General features: G+C 38.2%; 1 protein-coding gene across 2 annotated transcripts in view; it reads right to left on the minus strand.

Moving 5' to 3' along the window:
* The window catches only part of SLC9A9 (solute carrier family 9 member A9), a 181,325-nt gene extending 164,426 nt beyond the window's left edge, over window positions 1-16,899 (minus strand). For both annotated transcript variants that reach the window (XM_069024609.1, XM_069024608.1), the window contains exons 1-4: window positions 16,595-16,899; window positions 9,934-10,136; window positions 6,991-7,068; window positions 6,306-6,382 (exon numbers count right to left, since the gene is read on the minus strand). In XM_069024609.1, the coding sequence (XP_068880710.1) occupies window positions 6,306-6,382; window positions 6,991-7,068; window positions 9,934-10,136; window positions 16,595-16,769 (533 nt within the window). In that variant the 5' untranslated portion in view covers window positions 16,770-16,899. The remainder of the gene's footprint in view (window positions 1-6,305; window positions 6,383-6,990; window positions 7,069-9,933; window positions 10,137-16,594) is intronic.
* Window positions 16,900-22,507: the final 5,608 nt, after the last annotated feature.

The raw sequence follows: 22,507 nt of genomic DNA on the forward strand, positions 1-22,507 counted from the left end.
CTCGGCTGCGTGCTTCTCACTTTTAGAATAATGGTTGGGTAGGTATAACAATGAAAGAACTAAATCTCTGACTGAAGAGTTGCATCTTACCCTGGTAAACTCTGCAAAGGAAAGTTGAACATTTCTTGGTAGTGCTTCATTTGAGCAGAAATGTTATTAATTCAGTCCAACCCATCCTTCTTTAGGAGGCACAAAGAGGGACTGCTAAAACAGTACAGTTAAGAGTGAAGAAAAAAATTTCATGTGATGGTGGAATCTTGATACCACAGATATTTGAATGGAGAATGTCTACTTTCATAGAAAGTTATGATGGAAAATCTAATCTTGTGGTCAACAAAAATATCTGGATAGGTATCTGATATTTCTTGATACTCCTTTATTTTTCTCTTTTAAAATGTTTTTCTTATATATGTGTATGTCTATGTATAGAAACAAAAACAATTGTCCTGGTTTTCAAGTGAAACGATTCAAGATTCAGTTTAAAAAAAAATAATTTAGAAAGATTATATTATATTATATTATATTATATTATATTATATTATATTATATTATATTAGTCTCAGCATTTAGTGATCATATGCAGACAGCATTTGAATATTCATTTGTAGAATGGTGAGGAATGTCAAAGGAAAGGATTCCTGACTGCCTGTGAGAATCAAGTATGATTAATTTATTTCTCACACTTGAATTTAAATGTCAGAAGAGACTTCTTTGTCCAAGCTGTTAGTCACTGCAGTTAAACACAGACACACAAAAGAAATACCTGGATTCTATGAGGGTTTTTTAATTAGAAGTTGAACTTTGAGCACTGATTGCCATGAAGTGATCTGACATGGTTACTGTAAATCCAGCATCCATGTGCTCACAGACGTACTGGAATGAATCAAGCCGAACTAACCACCTGTGCCTCCAGCTGAACTATGGAGAAGTCCTGTCTCCCCAGCCAGAGAAGGTTATGCAAACTGAGCAGCTAATAACAACACCAGCATCTTTCCTCTTAAAACAGGGATCATCCTGGAAGGATTTTTGCTAACACCACTATTATCATTTGTTTGCTTTTTGTAACTTCACTTGTTCAAAACTACAATTACTCTACTTTTTCTGATCCAAACCCCATTTTTTATCTCAGCTTTATTCAAACGAAATTCTCAGTGCAGCACAAAGACAGATCAAACTTGGCCTACGTTTTCTGCAAATACATTTGTTATTTGAGTTGCACACTAAGATAGCTTTAAATTCCAGAAAAATCAGGCCTTGCCAAAAGTAGTAGACAGGCTGGAAAAATATGAGTAAGTGACTGCAGACATGCTGCATTCTGAGTATCAAAAATGTTGTTTTGGCATTGCAATTTGAGAGAACCCAAGTGAAACCAAATAAAAAATCACAGATAAGCCCAACTTAATAATGTCAGTGCTCCTGTGCATAGGCATCTTGGCCCTGGCTGCCACTGAGAATGTTGATCAAAGAAGTCAAAAGGATTTCAAGAGGGGAAAAATGCAAATAGTTCTACACCCTCTGCTGCTCAATATGTTGCTCTGATAGGTTGTTACCATAGTGTCAAGATTTTTCCAAATACTTAAGCACTCTTCCATTATCAAAATAGAAAATATCTATGACAGACATCAATTCTGGAAGATGAAACCCAGCACAGTTTATTAAAAATAGAATCTAAGTAAAGAGAACACTATTCCTTGCAGAAGTTGAAATTAGGTCCTTCTCCCTGTTTCTTCCCAAGATGTAACACCTAAAAAAAAAGGCAAGAGGGGGCAGATGTTTGTTTAATACTTCAGCAGCCCAGTTTTCATGCACTCACTGAGTGGCATCAACTCAGTGGTGCTTCAGCTTACAGTGATCATAATACACAGCTAATATTGAGGTACATATGGAAAAGTAGAGCAACCCTGTGTAGCAGTCCCACGGAAGCATGGCTGGCTACACAAGTATGTGCAGAAAACCCCTGGAGTCCTGGAGGATATCAAATGGAGCACAAATCAGAATGGGACTTCACAAGAGCAACTATGCAGGGTGACTGCAAACCACATTGTGTTCATGGAAGCACGGTGAGCAAACCAAGCGAAGACATGAAGTCTTTTGTTGGCACTTGAGAGGTGACATCTGGAATAGAGGGTTTGTTTTGGACTCCAGTACAGGGAAGACAGATAGGAGACAGCTCAGCAGGGAACCACCAAGGTAATTCGAGGGCTGTGACATATGAGAAGAGACAGAAGCTGAGCTTTCTCTTGTAGATGGGAGTGGAGCTAAGTGCTATCTTCAGGTGGGTCCAGAGAACACAGAGCCACCTTCTGAGGGCTGCATAGGGAAAGGATGAGAGGCAAGGGTTACAAGGTGAAGCAAGGGAAATTCCAATTGGATAAACAGAAAGTCTTTGTAGTGAGGGCGGTTAAGACTGGAACAGATTTCCCAGAGTTCTGGATGACTACAGACATACAGACATTGCTTCCAGGATATCCTAATTTAGGTTAGGATAACTAACCTAAGTCATCCTCTGAGTCTCCTCCAACAAAAGACTGCCTGCCCTGTATCAGACTGAGCCTCAGAGAGACTTGTCCTGTATGGTTTTTCTTAGGAAGAAAGAGCTGTCTCAGTGATTATTCCACACTACTCTTCAAAAGATAGGAAGCTGGAACCACTGACAGAGAAAAGATCTGTCAAAAGACTGGATCTTATATGATCTTATGTCATGCAGACCTGGAGTCAGCAGACTGTTCACCAGGAAGGGGACCACTTCAGCAATTCTGCAGTCAATAGGGCTTGGAGAGGGAGAGTTTCCCCTTTCCCTTATAGGATCTCTCTGCGTGGATCCTTGGTAGTCAGATTTGTTACAAAGGGCATAATTTTGCTTTGCTGGGAAAGCTTTATATCCTTCATGTATGTTAAGTGGCCGAGGACAGTCTTACAGCTAACATGGGCAGGCATTCCTTAGAGCAGTACTTAGCTGAAAGCAAGTACATTTTGGCACAATCTTCACTAAAAAAACCCACTCTCTCTTACTCCTCCTTCCCTCACCCTCAGTGGGAATATCTGATTATAGCCTTTTCACTCAAATTCCACACAGCTCCTCTTTCTTGAGGCCTTTCACACAAAAGCAAAGACTCACAAAGAGGAGACAGGCACCATTGTATCAGTGTGTTCCATGGCAACGTGTTAGCACTCTAAGAGTTTGCAACAATCCAAATGATGTTTCTGTTCTTTATTAATGATATTTCCCAGCTGTTTCTGGTTGACAAAGAGAGGTCTGGTCCTTCTTTGCTACAGGCTTTGCATTGCCACTTCAGTGAGCCCCAGAAGGGTTCACTCAGAGCTCTGTAACTCAGGCAGCAGGAACACAGCCCCAGTGAGAGGCTGCAGACACACAGAGCTCGAGCCTGTGGATATCAAAGTACTGTTTATGTGTGTGTTGTGCTCACATAATGAGAAGAAAGCACACGTTTAATCATACCTGTGCACAAAATATTTGTTTATAGCAATGAAACCTAGAAGTACCTCAGGGTTCTGCCCTTTCTTTTGTAACAGCAACTAGTTCTTCACCCTTTCTGTCTGAAGACATATTTTTCTTTTAGGACTTACTTTTCATTCCTTTCAGTAGAGTTTTCATAGAATCTTTCTTCTTCATGCAGTCATTATCTCCTTCTTATCCTGACATGTACATTATGCAAACAGGCTTCACATTCACACAAGCCCTGCTCTGAATATATTACTGCCTTCTCTGCAGTGATTCCAGTGGGTGTTGTGGGTTTGCACAAGAACACCCGGCAAGGCCCAGTGCTTACTACTCTCTCCCTTAAGGTTTCCTTTTGATCTTTATCCTGACTTTGGGCTGGAACTTTGAATTGCTAGCAGGAATTGTTCTTAGTAGGAACTTTTTGAAGTAGATTCTATCTGCATTTATTCTGTTTTAAATAAAATAGCATGGATAAAGGCATGGAAGTATTTGGAATATAGGCTAAATTGAATATACTATGTTTATTTTAACAAAATTATCAAAGCTGCTGTGGAATTTTCCATTAACATGGGCAATGTCAGAGTCATAAACCAAATGCATATTTAAAAGCATTGCTAGGTTGGACAACCCTAATGCTTTCCTGCAATCTCACAGATCTGTTGGCTATTGGTTTATGTTGAATAGCTGAGACAAGAGAAAGGAAGCACAGGAAGAGTCCAACTGAGATCCAGAACCACTGTTACCTCAGAACTGTGCTACCATTCAGCTCAAACTGTTGTTAGGGTGTAGATTTTTTTACTGAATTTATAATTTCAACCTTAGGGGTGCTCGCTGCCATATAAATGGGTAAGAAAAGAAACAAGAGCAAGGTTCATAGGTATGCTAATGCAAATAAAGACAGGGGAGAAATATGAGTGGTGCAGCTGTCCAAGCTGTGAACTTCAAGAAGTGATGAGGTGCCATTTCTCAAGGAAATTTTCACAAAGAAAAGTGAGATGAAGCTTTTCCTCCTCCAGTAAATGTGACACAGGGCACAGTGCCTCCTGTAGTTACAGCTTTGGGTCTGAAAGGCATCCTTTTTCCTGAGCCCATAGATGTTCAGTGTTTTTTCTTACATGAAGGGGAGACAGCCACATTGAGAGTTTACACTCCTTTGTATTTCAGCACAGGAGACGATCATACTTTGATTGCAGAGTCTAAATTTTCCTGGCACTTGGAGTGACCATGGCTTGCAGAGCTTTAAATAACACAATACCTCCTGTGCATTATGCTTACTAAGCTACTTGATTATTCGGAATCTAGGATATCAAGATAGGTATGATGACATACACATAAAAGAATGGTTTTAAAATCATTGAACTCTATGTTATAGGTTGTTCATGTATTTTACTATTATTAAAATGATATTAAAGGAGAAATTCCATTTCATAATAATGCCGGCAAGGGCTTTATACCTTGATGCAGCACATACATCTTTACTTTAAAGAAAGGGAAAGACAGACATTAAAAAAATTAACTGCTTCTATAATTTGACACTGCTGTCAATACAGAACCTCAACCAATTCTAAATTCAAGTGCCCTCACAATACCTGAGGTTTTTCCACATACCTTTCCATATCATGCCGAGATTAAATTTCTGAGTCCTACAGCCCAGGCTCTCAAATAAGGTCTACAAATTATAGTGTGCTTCCTAGTCTAACACCTGAACACCAGAGAGTTCTGTGACTTTTTTGCCAATTTAACTCTGCACAATACCAGCAAGATCAAGGCCTCTCAGCAAGACTTGCTCACTTCCAGGAAGCACTGCTCCATCACCTCCCCAGACCATCCAGACTGAGGTAGCTCAGCCATCTCCATGCAAGTCCCCAGCACAGAAATGCCAGGGGATGTCAGCGATGCTCAGGCTTAACTGGGAGCAGTGCACTGCTCCTCTCAGGAAGGCTCTGGGCAGGCACAAAGACCCTCTCACTGCAGAGTCCAACTCTGCTCATTCGTTTTCCCCTGCATCAGGAATTTTTCCAGATGTGAGAGCTGAAGTATCTATGTGAAATTCATAAATATCATGAAAAACTTGAAATTTTAAGATCCAAAAGGATTTTTAAATGTTTTGTTTAATTTTCATTGGGCTAATTGAACAGACAAACAGAATTTTCACACCATGCCAGCCTGGAAAGATATAATACATTTCTGACTAGCAAGTATTTTCTTTAGTTAGGTAAATTTGAAAAAAAATTAGAAACTTTTCCCTAAGCAGGTCTGGAAATAAAACAAGATATTTTGCCCCTCTACTTTCTTTCCTTCCTCTTTTTCTGTAGAAGCCATTGAGTCACCCAGGCTCAATTCACACATAGTTCCAGACTGAGGCTTTTCATGTGATCTTCTACTAAAAATTTCACTTAGCCTTTGAAATGACTCCAATTATTTTACATATATGCCACGAGGTATCTATTCCTACCCTCTCTGAGATTTAAAGTCCTTCCCTTACTGTTAGAGATCTGCTCTTCTCTAGAAGAAATTCGGGTTAGAAGCATGGATTTTCAATTGAGACAATTGTCCTGTCTCTCAGGACAGATGGTTACAGCTATGGAGTGTAGAAGGCAGTTTATGCTTACACCAGTCACAGACCAAAAATGAAGGACACAATTTTCTGAATGCCTGGGACAGTCCTTGGCTATCCAAGAGTTTTGTCTTTTCCATCTCAGCGTTCCCTGAGAAGGAATTACTTTATCTGATACACAAGTTGCTAAGTATATTGACCATGCAGGGCCTGTTATTTTTACAGTTTAGTTTTTAATTGAAAAAAATACCAAGCATGTGATAACAGCAGAAGACACTCACTTACCCTATGACAATGCAGGAGATGGCAGTTCCCAAAAAGGCATAGGTTAAAATTGATCCTAAGTTACGAAAAAAATGTCGCTGGGGAGGAAAGTTGGAAAGAAAGTCCTTTGTAATATAGTGAATAAAAAAGCATTCAGACCAAGTAGAAACACATTTAGAAGTACCATTTGTTACAACACTTATATAGAAGATGGAACAATATTGGCTACTTCAGTTATTTTGGAAAATACAATTTAAAGACGTTTAATTTTTTCCCCAAGTGGAATGCCATCAAAGTTCCCTCTTTTTTATGTATCTAGACAAATGTTTCGGGATCTTAGCAGAATTTCACATTGGAAGTACCTGATACAAATGGTATCATAACCCCATCGCTTGAACAAAGTCCTGATCAGGCAGGAAGTGAAACACAGAGAGGCTGCTCCTGCCCGCAGTTCACGGCATTCAAAGTGGTCTCTTCTGAAAACAGGGAGGCCTAAGTGTCCTAAACTGCACGATCAGATCTCTGCACAGGGACGGAAGGGGAGCAGAATGAGGGCCATGGATCATTCATTTTAATCCATTCCTGCCGAGTTCTTCCCAGGCAATATAATTGTTAGCTGACTCTGTCCTCTGTCACTGGCCTGTTGGATCTACAGAGCAGCAGCCACACTCAGTCCCTTTTGTCACATAAGGAAAAAGACACATACCTTCTTCAAACTATATCCAGCATGAAATATAATGGGTGGCAGCAAAATATTGAAGAAGATGGAAGGATCAAAGGTCATCTGCCAGAAAGGACAGAAGAAAGGGTAAGAAAAATAAAGTAGCATTTAATTTGATATGATAGGTTTTAATTGTATCTTCTTATCAGGACTGATCTAAGGCTCACCTTCACTGTCTGTGGGATTATTCTGAATTGTTTTCTTGGAAGTATAAATGGGTAGTTCCTTACAGTTTACAGATGCAGATTGCTACTTGAAAAGTATTCCTTCAAGAAGGAGATCAATCACGTGCTACATTACAGGTAACACATAAAAGCAGCGTTACCTGCGACAGCAGCTGCCCTACCAGACATCAACTTGACAGTCCCATGACATGACCCCTGGGTCAGACATGGATCTCCTGTTCACTTTCAGGAAAGACACATCAGCAGTGTTGGGCCTCAATTCCCTGTGTACAGAATGGTGATAAAAGGCCTACACCACCAAAACCAAGGTAACATTTCCTTTGAAGGAAATGGTTTATAAAATAGCCATTAAAATTTTAAAGTAATGCTAGAATGAGGAAATGCACTGAGGCCTTCAACTTCTGGCACAGAGAAAGACCAAGGACATTGCCCAGCCACTGCAATTCATTATAAATAGCTTTCAATAAAATAGAATTCTCTTTAAAATTACAGCATTGCTGGAGAAAAAAACCAAATAAGCCTGTGTACTGCTTAGTGTTCTGTCAGTGGGCTATATCAATACTTTTAAGAGACAGGAGGTAATTAGTGCAAAGGCTTGCACTTTGTTCAGATGAAGTGATATTTTAAGGCTACAGTATTCTAGATTATTTTTCTTCAAAAGAGTAAGACCTGCCTACAAAATTATTTCTGCCTTCTTACTAACAGCTTGATTTGATAAACAGGAAGTGAGAGCTGAGACTTTTTTCCATCTTGCTCACTTTGAGTTATAAAGCTGAAAGCGAGCTAAATAACCTGCCAGCAACATTAGCTGTGCTGGCACCATCATTTAAAACATGATGGAAAAAGGATTTTCTTCATTTATGAACTAACATTTTCAAATGTTAATTTTGGAATGAATTCAGAAAATATGTCAAAATATCTTTTCTGTGGGCGTCAGAAATCCTGACTGCATGTTTTATTATTCAAAACCATGTTCTAAAGAATACATGTTTGTAAGTCATGGCACAATCTATTCTCTCTGATAAAAGGCACTAAGTAAACGCTTTTACTGCAGTCAAAAGGGAATTACAGTTGTACAAAACACAGAGCATGGTGTGATCATGCTTTCTGTTTTTTACATTAGTGCTTTTGCCAGTCAGGAAGGCTGCCAGGCATTGTTATTGTCTCCTAAATACAGCTGAATTTATCCCTTTTCCTTTTTTATTTATTTTCTTTTCAAGAGGGCATCTGGCAGGTAATTTTAAAGGAAAAAGAAGTGAAAATCTAGGCAGACTGAGGTCTCTCCAATAATTTAGAGGAACTACAATTCACAGTTGAGACTTTTAAGAGCCTTCCAGCAAAGTGAAATTATGGAAACAAGATTGGGCAGTTCCCTGTAAGGGCACCAGAAATTTCTGTGCAAGCCAGTGCTCCTCCTTTCTCCTAAGTCAGCTTCAGTACCAGGCCTGATGAAGATGACAAAATGTAATGGATTAGTACATATGCCCTGGAAACTAAACACACACTTTGGCTACGACAAAGCTGCAACTGCAACCAGCTGGCAGGAAAAAGGATGAAGATTCAGCAAAACCTGATTAGTCTTACTGCCACAGTATTTTCCTGTCTCCACCCACCACAACTCTAATGGTCCTTGACAGTCTAGTTCTTTCTGAGAAGGGCAAGTCTGGCAGTAACAGCAGAACAGCAGACAGGCACACAATGGTGCTGCATCAGCAAGAAATTTGAGCAGATGGTTAAATCCTAGTTCTGCTGAGCTCCCCAGTGTACATTGTAAGCATAACTTAAAAGTTTTTATAATGATAACCGTATAATACACAGGATCATGTATTACTGTGCTACACAAACAATAACACTTGAAAGAAAGCAAAATAATGCATTGCAATATTTTAAAAAGCCATTGGTAAGGGCTTAGAAGCTTCACGTGAATATACAATGTCTTTGAGCACAAAATCCAGGTCTTAAAAAGTGCCTCTGCACTGCAGTGTTCTTCAAATGGCTGCCATTTTTTAAAACAAGCGAACATTATAAGAAGCAAATATTACATAGGCAGGGAACGACTCTAATAACAAAGTAAAATATTTTGTTATATACTGGAAAAGAGGAAAGGGCATGATGTGAAAGACTGCAAATTTTCTCCCACACTTCCCTTTTTGCATCCAGCCTGAATTGCCACAATGGTATCTCCCCATGGGAGCGAAGTCCCTGCTGAGGACCACTGCAGGAGTGGAAGAATGTATGAGAATGCTCTGATGAATTAAAATGTACATTAAGTACATTTTACATTATTTACAAGTTTGTGTTTTGAAAGATGTTTAGAGTTTGCAGTTTCCTCTGCTGTCCACGGGAGGTAACCTCCCCTTGCATTATCCTGCCAGAGCAAATCCCTTTGAAGACAGAGGAAAAATAAAGATACCAGTGGGGTTTATAAAGGTTTAGTGGCAATGAATCCAAGTTAACAGCTGTGTCTGTAATGAACTCAGTGTCTGCAGGAGATGGGACTGTCATTTGAAACAGCTTAGGCAACCACTCCGCAAGCGCACAGTCAGCTTGGAGCTAAATGATGGTCAGGGTTCTACCACACCTCATTTCCTTTACTGCTCTTCATCACTTACCTTGCTCACCCTAAACTCAGAGTAGACTCTCTCTCTGTCTCATTTTAACTTGAAGCTTATTTTCCTCTTTCAAGGATGAAAATAAAATAAATATCTTACAGAGTTTAGAACAAAAATAAGATAGGTTTTACCTTTTGAAGCATTGCATTGCCCTGGTGACCATTGACATTGTGGTGGCTGATCTCTCTTTTGTATTGATATTCGTAGACCTGATTAGTTATGTTAATAAGCAGAGTGGATGGCCCAGATTTCAGCTTTTCACAGTCATAAACAATTCCACTTTCAACATCTGGTGATTCTGTCACATATTGTATAATTAATCCCATTAAAAGTCCTGGAGAGTAAAGAAAAAAAGAATAATGAAAGAGATTCAAGTACTTTTAAGTATTTGATGCTACAGATTTACCAGTTTAGAGAAAAATTAGCTCTTCCAAAACTAGGAAACCTTCTCAGGGTTTCTACATTTACAGAACCTCTCTCAACACTTCATGGATGACCACAAAATATTCTTCCAAAATGGTCATTTCATTAGAATGCAGATGTTGGTTTGACATATGCACAGTCATACACCTGTTTTTGTGATCCAGTTTCTGGCATAATACTGAGTTTTCTCGTCCATTTCATTTTCAGTAGTTATTTAGAGCAGGGAGATGCCTGCACAACTCATGTGCTGTGCTGAGCATATAAACATCAGCTGTGCTGTTGGAGATTTTACACACTTCATTTGTGGGGACAAAACTCTGACACATCCTCAGGCATATTCTGCTTTCTGTAGAAGACTGAATTTTTGAGACTGTATAAACATAGAAAAATAAATCAGGAAGAAGGGAAGGAATAATAAGACTATCTACAATTTAGGACTCTTACCTAAGACAGATATTTTGTCTCTCTTTACACTTGACAGGAAGGAAAATGTACTTCTGCAGCCATCCTCTGGATGGTATAGCTCTTTCTGTTGGCTCTAGTGGGAGGCTGCATGTTTACTTTAGGAGAGGTGAGTAATATTTAGCTAGATAACATTACTGAGATTATTTCCACCCTCAGATACTTTGATTTGGTATAAAATTTAATTTCCATACTTCTTTTATGCGTCCTATATGCTTTAAGTCCAGTGTATAGGATGAACAATTTTACAGTTACTAATTATTAACATATTCATAACATGCTAAGAATACTCAGATTAAATATTGATGGAAGACACCTAAACATCTAGATAGACACACTTACTAGTGGAAGATAAGAAAGAAACTAAATTACAGGAAATATCAGAAGCATCTGCAAAACATGATGTTACATTTTCAGTTTGATCCCATAATCAGATGGTGATACAAGTGATCACAAGGACCTTGAGAGTCTGTGTTATTGTCACATCTTCTCCTAAGAGAGACTCTCAGAACTGCAGATTTCTAGTGCACCCGTAAGTCAAGTTTGTAGCTTCTTGTAGTGATGCTAACAGCTGTATTGCCTGTTTAGTGTGTGCACACTTTTGCAAATCTATTGTTTAGTATGGTTGCTTTCTTTAAATGATAGAGAATTTCAATAAGGTGTAGAAAAGCCCAAGACCATTTTCTTAAGTTACACAGCATTCATGCAATAAATCAGATAATAAATCTAGCTACAGTAAAAGACAGAATTCCTCAAAATGTTAGGGGAAAGCATTTATATGTAAAGGGAAGCAAGCACTGCACGTGCTACAATGAAATATGACTTCCACAGTGGTCAGCCCAGATGTCCAAAATCACGAGTCAGAAACCAGGAAACCATTAATTAGTTAAAACTGTCAGGGTTTTCAGCTTATTTTTATTAGATTTCCTCTAGAAGAACCACATATTAAATTTTTAAATTCAATTTCAAATACATTAAAAATTCAACTTAATTTGATGCTTGAACAAGACTTGATGTTTTTCATTCTCTGGAGCACAAAACTTACAGGTTTTCCTTTGCCATTTTTGTCCATATGACTCAATGTTTTAAACTACAGTCTCTAATGCACTTCTATTACCAGGTAACCTGCTCAGGTAACAGAAATATTTTGCAGACATTCACCAAGGCCTGTGCAAGGACACGGGCAGAAAAAGACTATTCAAAAAGTGTTTTAAGCACATTTATTTAAATGCAGCATTGAAACAGAAAAGGGTGTCACTAATGTTACAGATTTCTTTAAAGATGTCTCAACTGTCTTTTGAAATCGGATCTTGCAGCAAAATCTCACTCTAACTACAGCTCAGTCATGTTTCAGCTGAAGGCAGTGCAGGTTTACCAGCTTCTCCAGTGGAAGCAGGATAAAATCCTTAATCATAGATTTGACCATTGGAAGGGATTTTTTTAAGTCATCGTGCCAAATTCCTGAGCTAAACAGGACTGTTGTTTCCCCAGGATTTCATATAGTCACCTGTTAAATGCTTTCCTTAGTAAGGACACTCAGGGATGCAGTTCTAGTCATTACTTGATTTTCCCAAATATTTAAGATTTTCTTTCAAATTTCTTCATTTGCCTCAAAAATGATGTTCCTCTTTTCACCTCACCACTACAAAATGTCAGTTTCTGACTTGTGATTTTCCCATACTGTCTTCTGAGTCCTGACAACCTTTTTTCATTGTGAACGCTGTAATCAGGAAGACTATAAAATATTCTGGTTTATTAAGGTCCAGGGATTCCTCTTTCTGGGACCTGTTACATCCACTTCTGCCTGTAAGAAACAGGGATACTCAGAACACACCATTAGAAGGCAACTACAATTATTTCACACAAGAGGCATACTGGATTTAGAAAGTAAAAGAATCATAGTGCTTAATCATTAGACACCTCCCCCAAAGCTGAATCCAGAACTGATTGTGCCTCAGTTCCAAACACACTAATGGGATCCTCAGAAGGGGCTGCAAAGGGCTACTGTGAGTCAGCTTTCCCTCTGCACACCTGTCAAAACCTGTCCCCTCAAAACCTGGGGAAACACCTCTAACCACTGCAACCCAAAGCCATTTTATGTGAGCACCACAATGGCTCTTCTGTCATTCAGCCTTTTTATGTTTTCCCTCCAGTCTGATCCACTAATCCCATGGAGCATAACTGAAGGCTGGTACATCTGCAATCAGCCCCACCTCCACCTAGGGGGTACCACCCCCTGCCTAGGGGTGACAATTACTCAAGCTGAGAAAAGTTCAATTAAATTTGGTAATTAACCTCCCATAAAAAAGGCACAGATTGGCTTGCTGCTGGTTTGGGTTTTTGTGTTGTTGAAGTTCAATTCTAGCTGCCTACTTGCAAGAGTGTTTTTGCCTCTTACTCAGAGCTGAGAGGTGGTACCTCTCTCTATGTGAGCCTGATACCTGACTTCTGGGGAGGATGAGTAACTTGGATACTTGAACTCAGTTTGTCACTGTATAGCTCTGGACTACCACTGCACTAATGTGAAGAGCCATGACTTACATCTTATATGGGGATTTTGGTGCCTAATGGTTTATAGCTGAGGTTTCTAAAGATACCTGGCTCTGCATGAGGTGCCTACAGGCACTTAGGTGTTTTATTGGCTCACTGTGTCTTCTCCAGCACTAAGAGGCCACGTCCTGGGGCCTGGTGCTACAAGATGGGTCACCTACTCTGATACCAGAGAAGTAGCTTTGTTTTCATCAGTGCTGGTGTAGATCATCTCCCACACTGTTCCTGACTGTGCTCTTGTATAGCAAACTGTCTCATATCCATCTGCCTCCCTGGTATACAGAAATCAGGAATTAAGTTGAGTTTACTCTTTGTGTTCTGTTTATCAAACCCAACTACAACATGCAGAGAAACTTGCTCTCTGAGACCCAGGAAAACCAGGGAATAAATGAATAAACCGGTAAGTCTGTATTTTTCCTCTTTCTTTGTGAGTGATTTTTCAGTTTGGTCTCAAAACAAACAAAATATTTTGAGTCTTTAAATACTTTCAAGCTAAATGCCTTCCAGTGTATGTGTATATACATATATATTTTGTGAAATGTTGAATTCCTGTTGAATTAATTCTTGTGAATTAATTCTGCATTATTTGAAATGCTTCTAGTTTTTTTACTTTGTAGAAAGATTTTTGAATTACATTTAGCTATACTTAGTGTTGAACCACACTTTGATAAAAAAAAATGCACCTCAGTTGTTCAAATTTCTAAATGGACAGTATGGTTGTATTTTGTTTTTTTTCCTAGCTGGAACTATTCAGCCTAGAACTGAATTTTCCTACAGAGCCTAGGCAAAAAAAAAAAAAAAAAAAAGCCAACTCACCCTTCCATTTGTTCTGTACTTTAAATAGAACTCTCTATCAGGCTGTGTTCAGTTTGTGGCTGTTCAGCACTTTGCAGTAACTGTAAAACTTCTTCCTGTTTTTGTCTTTCTATGTTTGTTTTTTTTGCCCTGGTGTTACTCACACTTTGTCTTCCTATCCTCTCCACTGCTATTCCCCTAAGGTCACAGTTGAGGAATATGGACCCACTTATCATCCTGTGGGACACACTCTGCAAAAGGTGCCCATATTCTGACACTTGAAGCCAAATTATCAGTTCATTGTATTGCTATTCACATATCTAATAAAGAGCTTAATGGGCTGGAGCAAAGCAAACTGTAGGATGGAGACCTCTTTTTGTACAGAAAATGTAGAAATCAGAATTGTTTGGATAGGGAAGCAAGGTAAAATTAAGTGAGGGTAGGACTTGTCTCACTGTCAGTGCTTGGTGTCATGAAGATTTTCTCCCAAAGTTGCTGCCTGTTGATCTGGCACCTCTCTTATGACCTCTGAAATTTCAATTTCTTTTCAATATTGACATTCCACAATGTTAAAGAAAACTACACCCATATCCAAAAATTTGAAGGAGAAGAAGGGCATCATTAGCTTTTGGATTCTACAGATAAGATTTTTTTCTCTGTTTGAAGGTTACCATAAATAATGCAAGACTAAACAGATAGTTTATTTACAGTCATGAGGAATGTTTTAATAATTCAAAAGCCCTGTCCTGCTGGAGCACTAATCTCTTAACCAATCAAAAGGATATGAGCAGGTTATCCTCATGATGTGCAGAGTATGTTCTGAGCAGGCAGCAAAACAGAATCAAATGGCAGATAAAACCCAATTCCATACTTATTTGTTTTTGTTTTGTTGTATTCTCCCATATTTTATTTCTGTTTTGACAGACTTTTGTCTAAATCTTCACAAAAGGTCCTCAGCTGCACATGGCAAACAGCACAATTAGTGAAAAGGAAGCTATTGCAGTAGAGGCACCCATATATTTAGAAAAACAGTTTACAAGTTGATCATAATATATTGCACAATGTCTCATGACTTTCCTTTTGAGAAATGTTAACAGAAATGCAACAAGCAAATGTGTTCTCAGTATTACATAACTTGCACCCCATAAAATTGTTAACAATTCAGGTGATGTCTTACAGTGAAAACTGTTGCATTTAAGTATCATGTGATGTGTATCTCAGTCTCAACTGATTCAGTTGATGTGTTTTCCATGTGTAACGGATTTAAACGTTAGAAAAAGGGTAGATTATCGAATAAATACTTTTTCAGAACTTTAAAATACAGGCAAGGCAGGCAAGAAGTAAGAGATCCTGCAGACCCAGGTGATAGGGGCTCAACGACTGGATTAATACAAGAGTTTCTTTTTTGCTTGCTTTCCTTTGAAGTTTCAAGTTTCTTGTGAAGACAATGAGCCAAGAAGAGGAATTAGCCTGTTCTTGAAATTTCATACAGTTAGTTTATAAAAAAAAAATAGTTTGTAGGGGATATAAAGAAGACTGGTATCTGCTTCAGTCTTCTAGTGGAACAGAGATCACCTTACAATGCTTGACATAGGAAATGCAACTTTTACCTCAAAATGTAAGTGTCAGTTGCCTTTGCCATTGCAGGCTTGTAGATGAACCTCCATATGTAGTTGTTTGCATGTGGTGTGCTTTGATAAACAAATATTCTTCAGAATATGCAATCTTAACAAAATCAGTTTTGGGTATTACGCTGCTAGAGGATATGGTGTGTGCAGAGCGTGTCAGAACAGGCTGGTACTCAGGTAATGATTGAGTTGCTGATTTCTGTCTTCCATTTTGACATTTTACCCTCCTGTATGTATTTTATGGCAGCAGAAATGGCAGTAGAGTCTCTCAGAGTGAAACAGCAGTAAGAGAATGACAAGAGAAATCATTACATGTGTAAGTGCGTACCATTAAACTAGAGAGTACTTAGGGGACAATGCGGAAAGTTACGCATGAAAGCAAAATGCAACCTGGCAAACCTTCAGAGAAGATTAGAACTAGACAGGCAAAGTGAAGTTACCCTACAATGACAGCATTGAGAGCAAACTTGAGACACATTCTTCAGTGTGTTTTTCAAAGGCACAGAGCAAAGCCAAAAGAAAGCTCTCAAGATCATTTAAACTTTATTAGACAACAGGTCTGTATCCACTAGGCTCCTCAGGCTAACAGGTTTGAATGTTACAAAAACCCAAGCAAATGAAATAATCTCTGTCACTGAAAGGATTTCATTCTTTTGTAAACAGTAAACTCCTCAACTCTCTGCTGTCTAACCACAGAGGTGCAGAACATGCACATCCTGAGGATAACCAGCTCATGACAGTTGCTCTCCCTTCAAGGCAGCCTCTAGCTACTTCAGGAGAGATGCTGTTACATCATTATTTTACCGTACACTAATGGAGCTGATGACATTTAATTCAGCACGTTTTCTGAGCTTTTTCAGCACTTGATCTCAAGTGCTTGATCATAAATATGCAACTAGTCTGATGTTATGCTGGCACTTGAATTTATACTCACCATAAAGCATAGCTCCTCCAGTTTCATGCAGAAAGCGGAATCGATGGTTTTTAAACAACCAAATTGTTAGTATTGTAAGAATGAGTAGAAAGTTAAAGATCAGCAGCTCCACAGCTCCCTGATGATAAAAGTGATCTTCATCTTTCACTGATACATATTTCTTCAACTTCTCCATTTCATTCCCTTTATAGAAAGTATGTGAAAAATAAAAGAAGAAAAAAAATTCACAGGACGGAAAGTGTTGTCACCTTTGGTACAAAAAGTCCAGACACTACAGACATTCACAGCAAGCACATCTGTTTCATTTGCAGCCTCATGGTAAAGTGCCCCAGCTCAGAATTCAGCTGGATTCTAGTTACAGCTTCCTGTTTCTCTCTTAAAGCTGCCCTGTCTCATTTTTATTGTTACGATTGTGTTGCTGGACTGCGCTTGCTCTGGCTGTGGAAGCCCAAATTGCCTCCAATTTTAGAAACTCTCAGTTTCTAAAATTCTGTTGTAAAAATCAGTGTGTGTTCATAATGTTTTTTCCCTGTAATTTAACAGCACAATCTGAATCATAAAAGTCATATTTTGTCTTCACAGTTTAAGATGGAAAAAAATTATGTTAAAAAAATAGCATAGCAACCTTTACTACATTTTGGAAGTTTAAGAACCTTTCCTCTTTCCCACTTTCCCATATTTAAATGTAAGCAACATAGAATAAAGGTGGTGCTTTACTATGGTGCAAAGACAGAAGAAGAAAAAGAAATCAATGAATAAGGATTTCAAGACTTAGGCACTTGTATTGATCCTGCCAGAAGACTGATATCTGTAAAAGCAAGGGTCCAATTATCTAGAACTAGAAGTGCTTACCCCCCCCGCCCCCCCAGTGAACTGAATAAAGTGTAGTGGAATATACTTTTCATCATTTCTGCTGTTCACAGGTTTTGATTTACTCAATTCCTTATTCAGTTAAGCCAGAAAAACAAATACTCTATGTAGAGCAAATGCTCCTGCATGCTTTTCTGTCTGAGCTCAAGGCTGCAATGCATGTATATACAGAGAATTTCAAACAAACTTTATTCTTTATCAGAAAAAACAGCAATTCTGCTTCTCATTATAAAAAGATAATCTTCTCATTATTTGATGTTAAAATCCCATTTTTTAAAAATACATTTTGGAGGAAACTAATCATTACAGAATCCATTCCAAGTCAGGTAAGTGTCGAAGGTGAATAACCCAGGAATACCCAGCTGTCTCAGTAATTCTGGGGCTGTAGTTCATAGCAGAGAATGTTCCTGAGGAGGTCCTGTTACTTCAATCAATCTACCATGTTTTAAAATATTTTTTTCTTGATAATCAATTAATTGCATCCTCTGTATAAGCTAATTTCATCCCTTTTACAGGTTTCTTCTTTTTACTTTCACTTTGTAAGAAAATTATTTTCCTTCTAGTTCTTTTTAATTAATGCTTTTCTTTGCTTACCAGATTTTTTTTCAACTTCTATAAGTGGTTTAACTTTGTCCTCTTCACTGTTTCACTATTTTCTCTCCTTTGTGTTTCCCTCATTTTCTCTTTCTTTTTGTAGTTTTACCTGATATTTTGCCAACACCGTCAGGATTGTTTAAGTCAAAACTGTATTTCTGAACTAATTTTCAAAGGAGTCTCTGTGAGATGCAAAGCTGGCAGAAACCAGATGACACCTCCCAAATTAAAAAACCGTGTGACTCAATTTTAAGCGAGGGTAATGATGCTAACCTGTATTTCTTGAGAATTATTCAATGCCGTATATTTAGAATTAAAAAATAATGTAAGGGAATTAGGTGTAGCAGTTTCATTATACAACTGATGCAACTGTTTAAAAAATGTTAGTCACATAGCCAAGGCTTATAACTTTCATAGAGGAGAAAAAATAAAAATGAAGGCTTGATTTGCTTTTCATATTCACAATTTAGAAATGACAGTGACCTCAATTTTGTGAGTCTGATCATCCATCTCCAATGTAGAAGTATCAAAAGCAAGCAAAAAAATCAATTGAAAAGAATCACATTCAGTTTCTTTTTCAATAAAACCCAAAGATTTGTTTATTATGAGAGCCAGTTCTTTCCCACCCTGTCAAATAGGTAATTTGCGTGCACTTATAATGAAATCAATGGAGAAGAAGCACAAAAGAGTGAAAAAAGGTAATTTAATCCTGATAATATCAGTGATTAGACTATTCACTTCAGATTTGGGAGCTAGGCTCATGTTTTTATTTGAATTTACCTGAACTCGTATTTTTCACCAAACAACAAGGAATTCCTTAGTCTTACTGCTAGAGCAGAGTGGTTTGAAATATTTGAAACACGTAAGTGTTAATTTCCAAAGCTGCCTTTTCCCTTTTGCAAAATAGGGTTATGATTCTGCCCTATCTCAGAAGATGATCTGATACATGTTTGTGAAGCAATCACATGTGACAGCAATTTGCACCAGGCCAGAGCTTAAATGAAAACAGAATTTCAGGTTTAATATCAGGCTTGCAGGTGTTGGAGTTGGGGCTTATATTCTGCCAAAGCTCCTTATATAATTTTGGGGAGGTCTGGTTTATATAGCACTTGCCATGTTACAAGATTGGGGTTTCAGATGTTGCTTTCCTCTCAGAGATGTAAGATAGTTTCAAACCAGCTTTCCAGACACAGCCACTCATCATAGTTACAGCTTCTGAGGAATCCAGAAATGACGTCTAAAAACTGTGGTTTTTCTTTGCATTCTCAACCATTGTATTAATTATTACTATACACTATCTGAAATATGCAAAAGGTATGATGACTAAGGCAGGATAACTGTTGCAACATGTTTGTAAGTGGGAATTTTATACATGCATTGTTGGGGGAAATATACTGGAATTAAGTGGTGCAGGACCTTAAGAGTGCTTTTTGCTTTTAATAATCTGATGACGTTTGGCACCTATAGACTACTCACAGGGATGCCTCAAATGTTCAGGGTTTTACATGGAGAACAGCTAATGTGAAACCTGTAAGTAATAGAAGAGCTGGTATGAACTGTTTCAATCCAGCTAATTTTGTTACACTTTGTGCTAATTGGTGGGGATCTATTATTGTTCTCTGTATGCCATGTGATTTTATTCACAGAGCCAGATACCTCTTGAGCTAAATTAAGCCAAATCACTTCTCCAGTGTTTTTAGCAAATTTTTGCTATACATAGTTTTGTAAACAAGGATGAGTCTGAGTAGATGAGGAGCAGCTCTACTGAGAAAGTAGAGCTATCTATGAAAAATATACAGAAAACCAGTATGGCCTTGGTAAACCTTATCTAGGTTTGCAATAAGATCTGACTTGGAAAACTGTTGGCAATGGGGCCAGGTAATCTGATTTTTTTTTGTGCTTAGGTCTTTCCACCATTTTCAGCAGTATTCAGGCCCTTCAGTAATTTCCCTTCCTAAAAATAAATAACTTCTCTCCAGGTTTTGGCAGTTTTCCAGGTTAAATAGGAAAACTGTTGCAACAGCTGCATCATATTTCCAATATTTATAACAGATGATAAATTAAGAATGAAGGGAACTTGATAAAATAGAAAGTTACATTTTGGCTTTAAGAACAGGCTACCAGGTGAATGAAGAAAGTTTTCATGGGAAAGATATTTTGAATATTACCTAACAGGGCCAAGGACACAGACAAAACAAGTGAAAGTTTCTGTGGAAGAGAGTATGTTAAGTAATTCTCATAATACTGTGTTCTTACTACAAATATTATTTTCTTTATCTCCTCTGGCATGTAATTTTAATGAACAAGAGGTAGTAGTCTTACTTACTTTCTATGTTCACCTTATCAACTCTATGGGTTTCACAGAACAATAATCCTTTCCTCTCTTTGCTCGGCAGATGTAGAAGTCTGCTCTTATAGAAACTATCAAGATGGAACAGAAAGCAAGAGGAGTCTTGTAAATCAGTAGAGGGATTCTCACCTTGGAAGATGTAAAGTCAGAAAAGGAGCATAATGTAAAAATTGTAATTAATTATGGTTAGTGGGAATTCCAAGCAAAGATACAATGCTTTATCACCACTTGCAATCCTGCAAGCATAGGACAAGTACAGACAAGAGTAAAAGCAAACATTGAAAACAAGTGCATCTGTATGTGTTATTAAAAGACCAAGCAAAACCAACTCTGAGAAATCAACCATATTGTGAGTACACAGATAACAAATGTTCTGTCACAGCTCGCTTGACTAAAATCCCCAGACAGACTGGAACAGGATTAGTGGGATCACAAGTGATTATCCTTCTCTAATCCATTCCAGCCAAGAAGATCTCCCTTGCTAGCTCCTGTTCTCATACACAACTGCCCAGGAAATACTGTGGGCTAAGGCCACTTAAGGCCACTAAGCCTACAGTGGTGGGCTAAGTGTCATTTATAACTGCCAGGCCTCTGTGCATTTTGTGCATTTTAAAATCTCTTCTACTGCTTAGAAGAGTCTTCCTATGAAATCAGTTTATTTGTTGGTTGCTATTGATCTTGTCTTTTTTTCTGAGGTCAGACTCTGGTTTACTATTGTTTATTTGATATTGCTGGTATTCAATCTACATGGGTCACAGGGCCTCTAGAGACAGAAATAAATCCACATAATCTATGTATCTTTTATGTTACAGCTATTACACTTAGCTAAAAAGTAGCTTTAAAAATAATTTCTGCTTACTGGAATACAGCTTTTTATCCAGAAGGTGAAGTCTGTTTTGGTTTTTTTTCCCTCTGTGGTTGAGAGCCTGTTTTACTGACTTATTAAAATACTGTACTAATTATGATGAATATACATTGAATTGAGTGGAACTGGACTTTTAATCTCCCAAGACTTGTGATACTTCTGCTTATATGTCACTGTCTCCAGGCATTGTATTAACACAATACACAATGTCTTTTCTCCCTTTTGAGCATGAATGAATTTGATGCACCCTGTGATGTAACAAGCAGATGTAATCATCTTGCTGGAATCTTCCTTCGGAGACCAAATTCAGTTTAGACAGAGTTGAAATGCTCATGTGTGCTTTTCTCATTGTGAAGACAGAAATGCCAGCATGCCTGAAGAAATGAAAGCTCTGAAAGGCAGAAAGCACTTTGGTTCTAAGAGTTCTTATATGAGAGTTAATCTGTTCCAGTTTAGACAGTTTTAGCCAATAGGTTCAGAACTAAGATGAATTCCTATGAAAATTGTGGGAAACTGATATTACCTCTTCATGCAATTTAAATTAATCCACACAATTGAATATCAGGAGGTATTTCCAAGTTTACTTCTGTGGATTTAATGTTCATTTTCAGCTTGAACTGCTGCCCTGTGGTATTTTTAAAAATATTTTAATAAACTGAAAAACAATCTAGATAATTTTTATCTTTACTATTTTAAGTTAAATTTTTCTAAGTTACAATTTCCTGGTGGTAGACTACCTTGGGGAACTGACTCATGTTCAGCTCTTAGAACCATGGACTTGTGCATATCCACTGGTTTAAGTTTAGTGTCCTATAAAAGCAGGCAGTGCATCAGTCTCAAAGACTATGCTGCAGGCTGGAAAGTGTGTACTAAAAACTGATGCAAAAAGGTCGTTGAATTCCTTTGTCTTTTCCATGTCCTTGTCACTAGATTCTCTGCCCCACTCAGCCTGGGTCTACACTTGCAGGAGGCACTTTTGCTGCCCTTTTCCTTATATCCTTACTGAGTTACAACCCTGTTTCTCTGTTTGATCAGAAAGTGTCTCTGTATTCCTCCTGTGTTACCTGTTTCTGCTTCCATTTCTCTGCCTCCTTTTCCCATTTGAGCTCAGCCAGGTGTTCTTTCTTCATCCACACCAGCCTTCTGCCATGTTTGCTTGACTTTCTGCATGTCGGGAGTTCTTCATGGTTTGAAGCAGCTCTCACTGAGACCAATCTCTCCTGGGCTGTTAGTA

This window comes from Aphelocoma coerulescens, chromosome 9, assembly GCF_041296385.1.
Source record: "Aphelocoma coerulescens isolate FSJ_1873_10779 chromosome 9, UR_Acoe_1.0, whole genome shotgun sequence".
Classification (NCBI taxonomy): domain Eukaryota; kingdom Metazoa; phylum Chordata; class Aves; order Passeriformes; family Corvidae; genus Aphelocoma; species Aphelocoma coerulescens.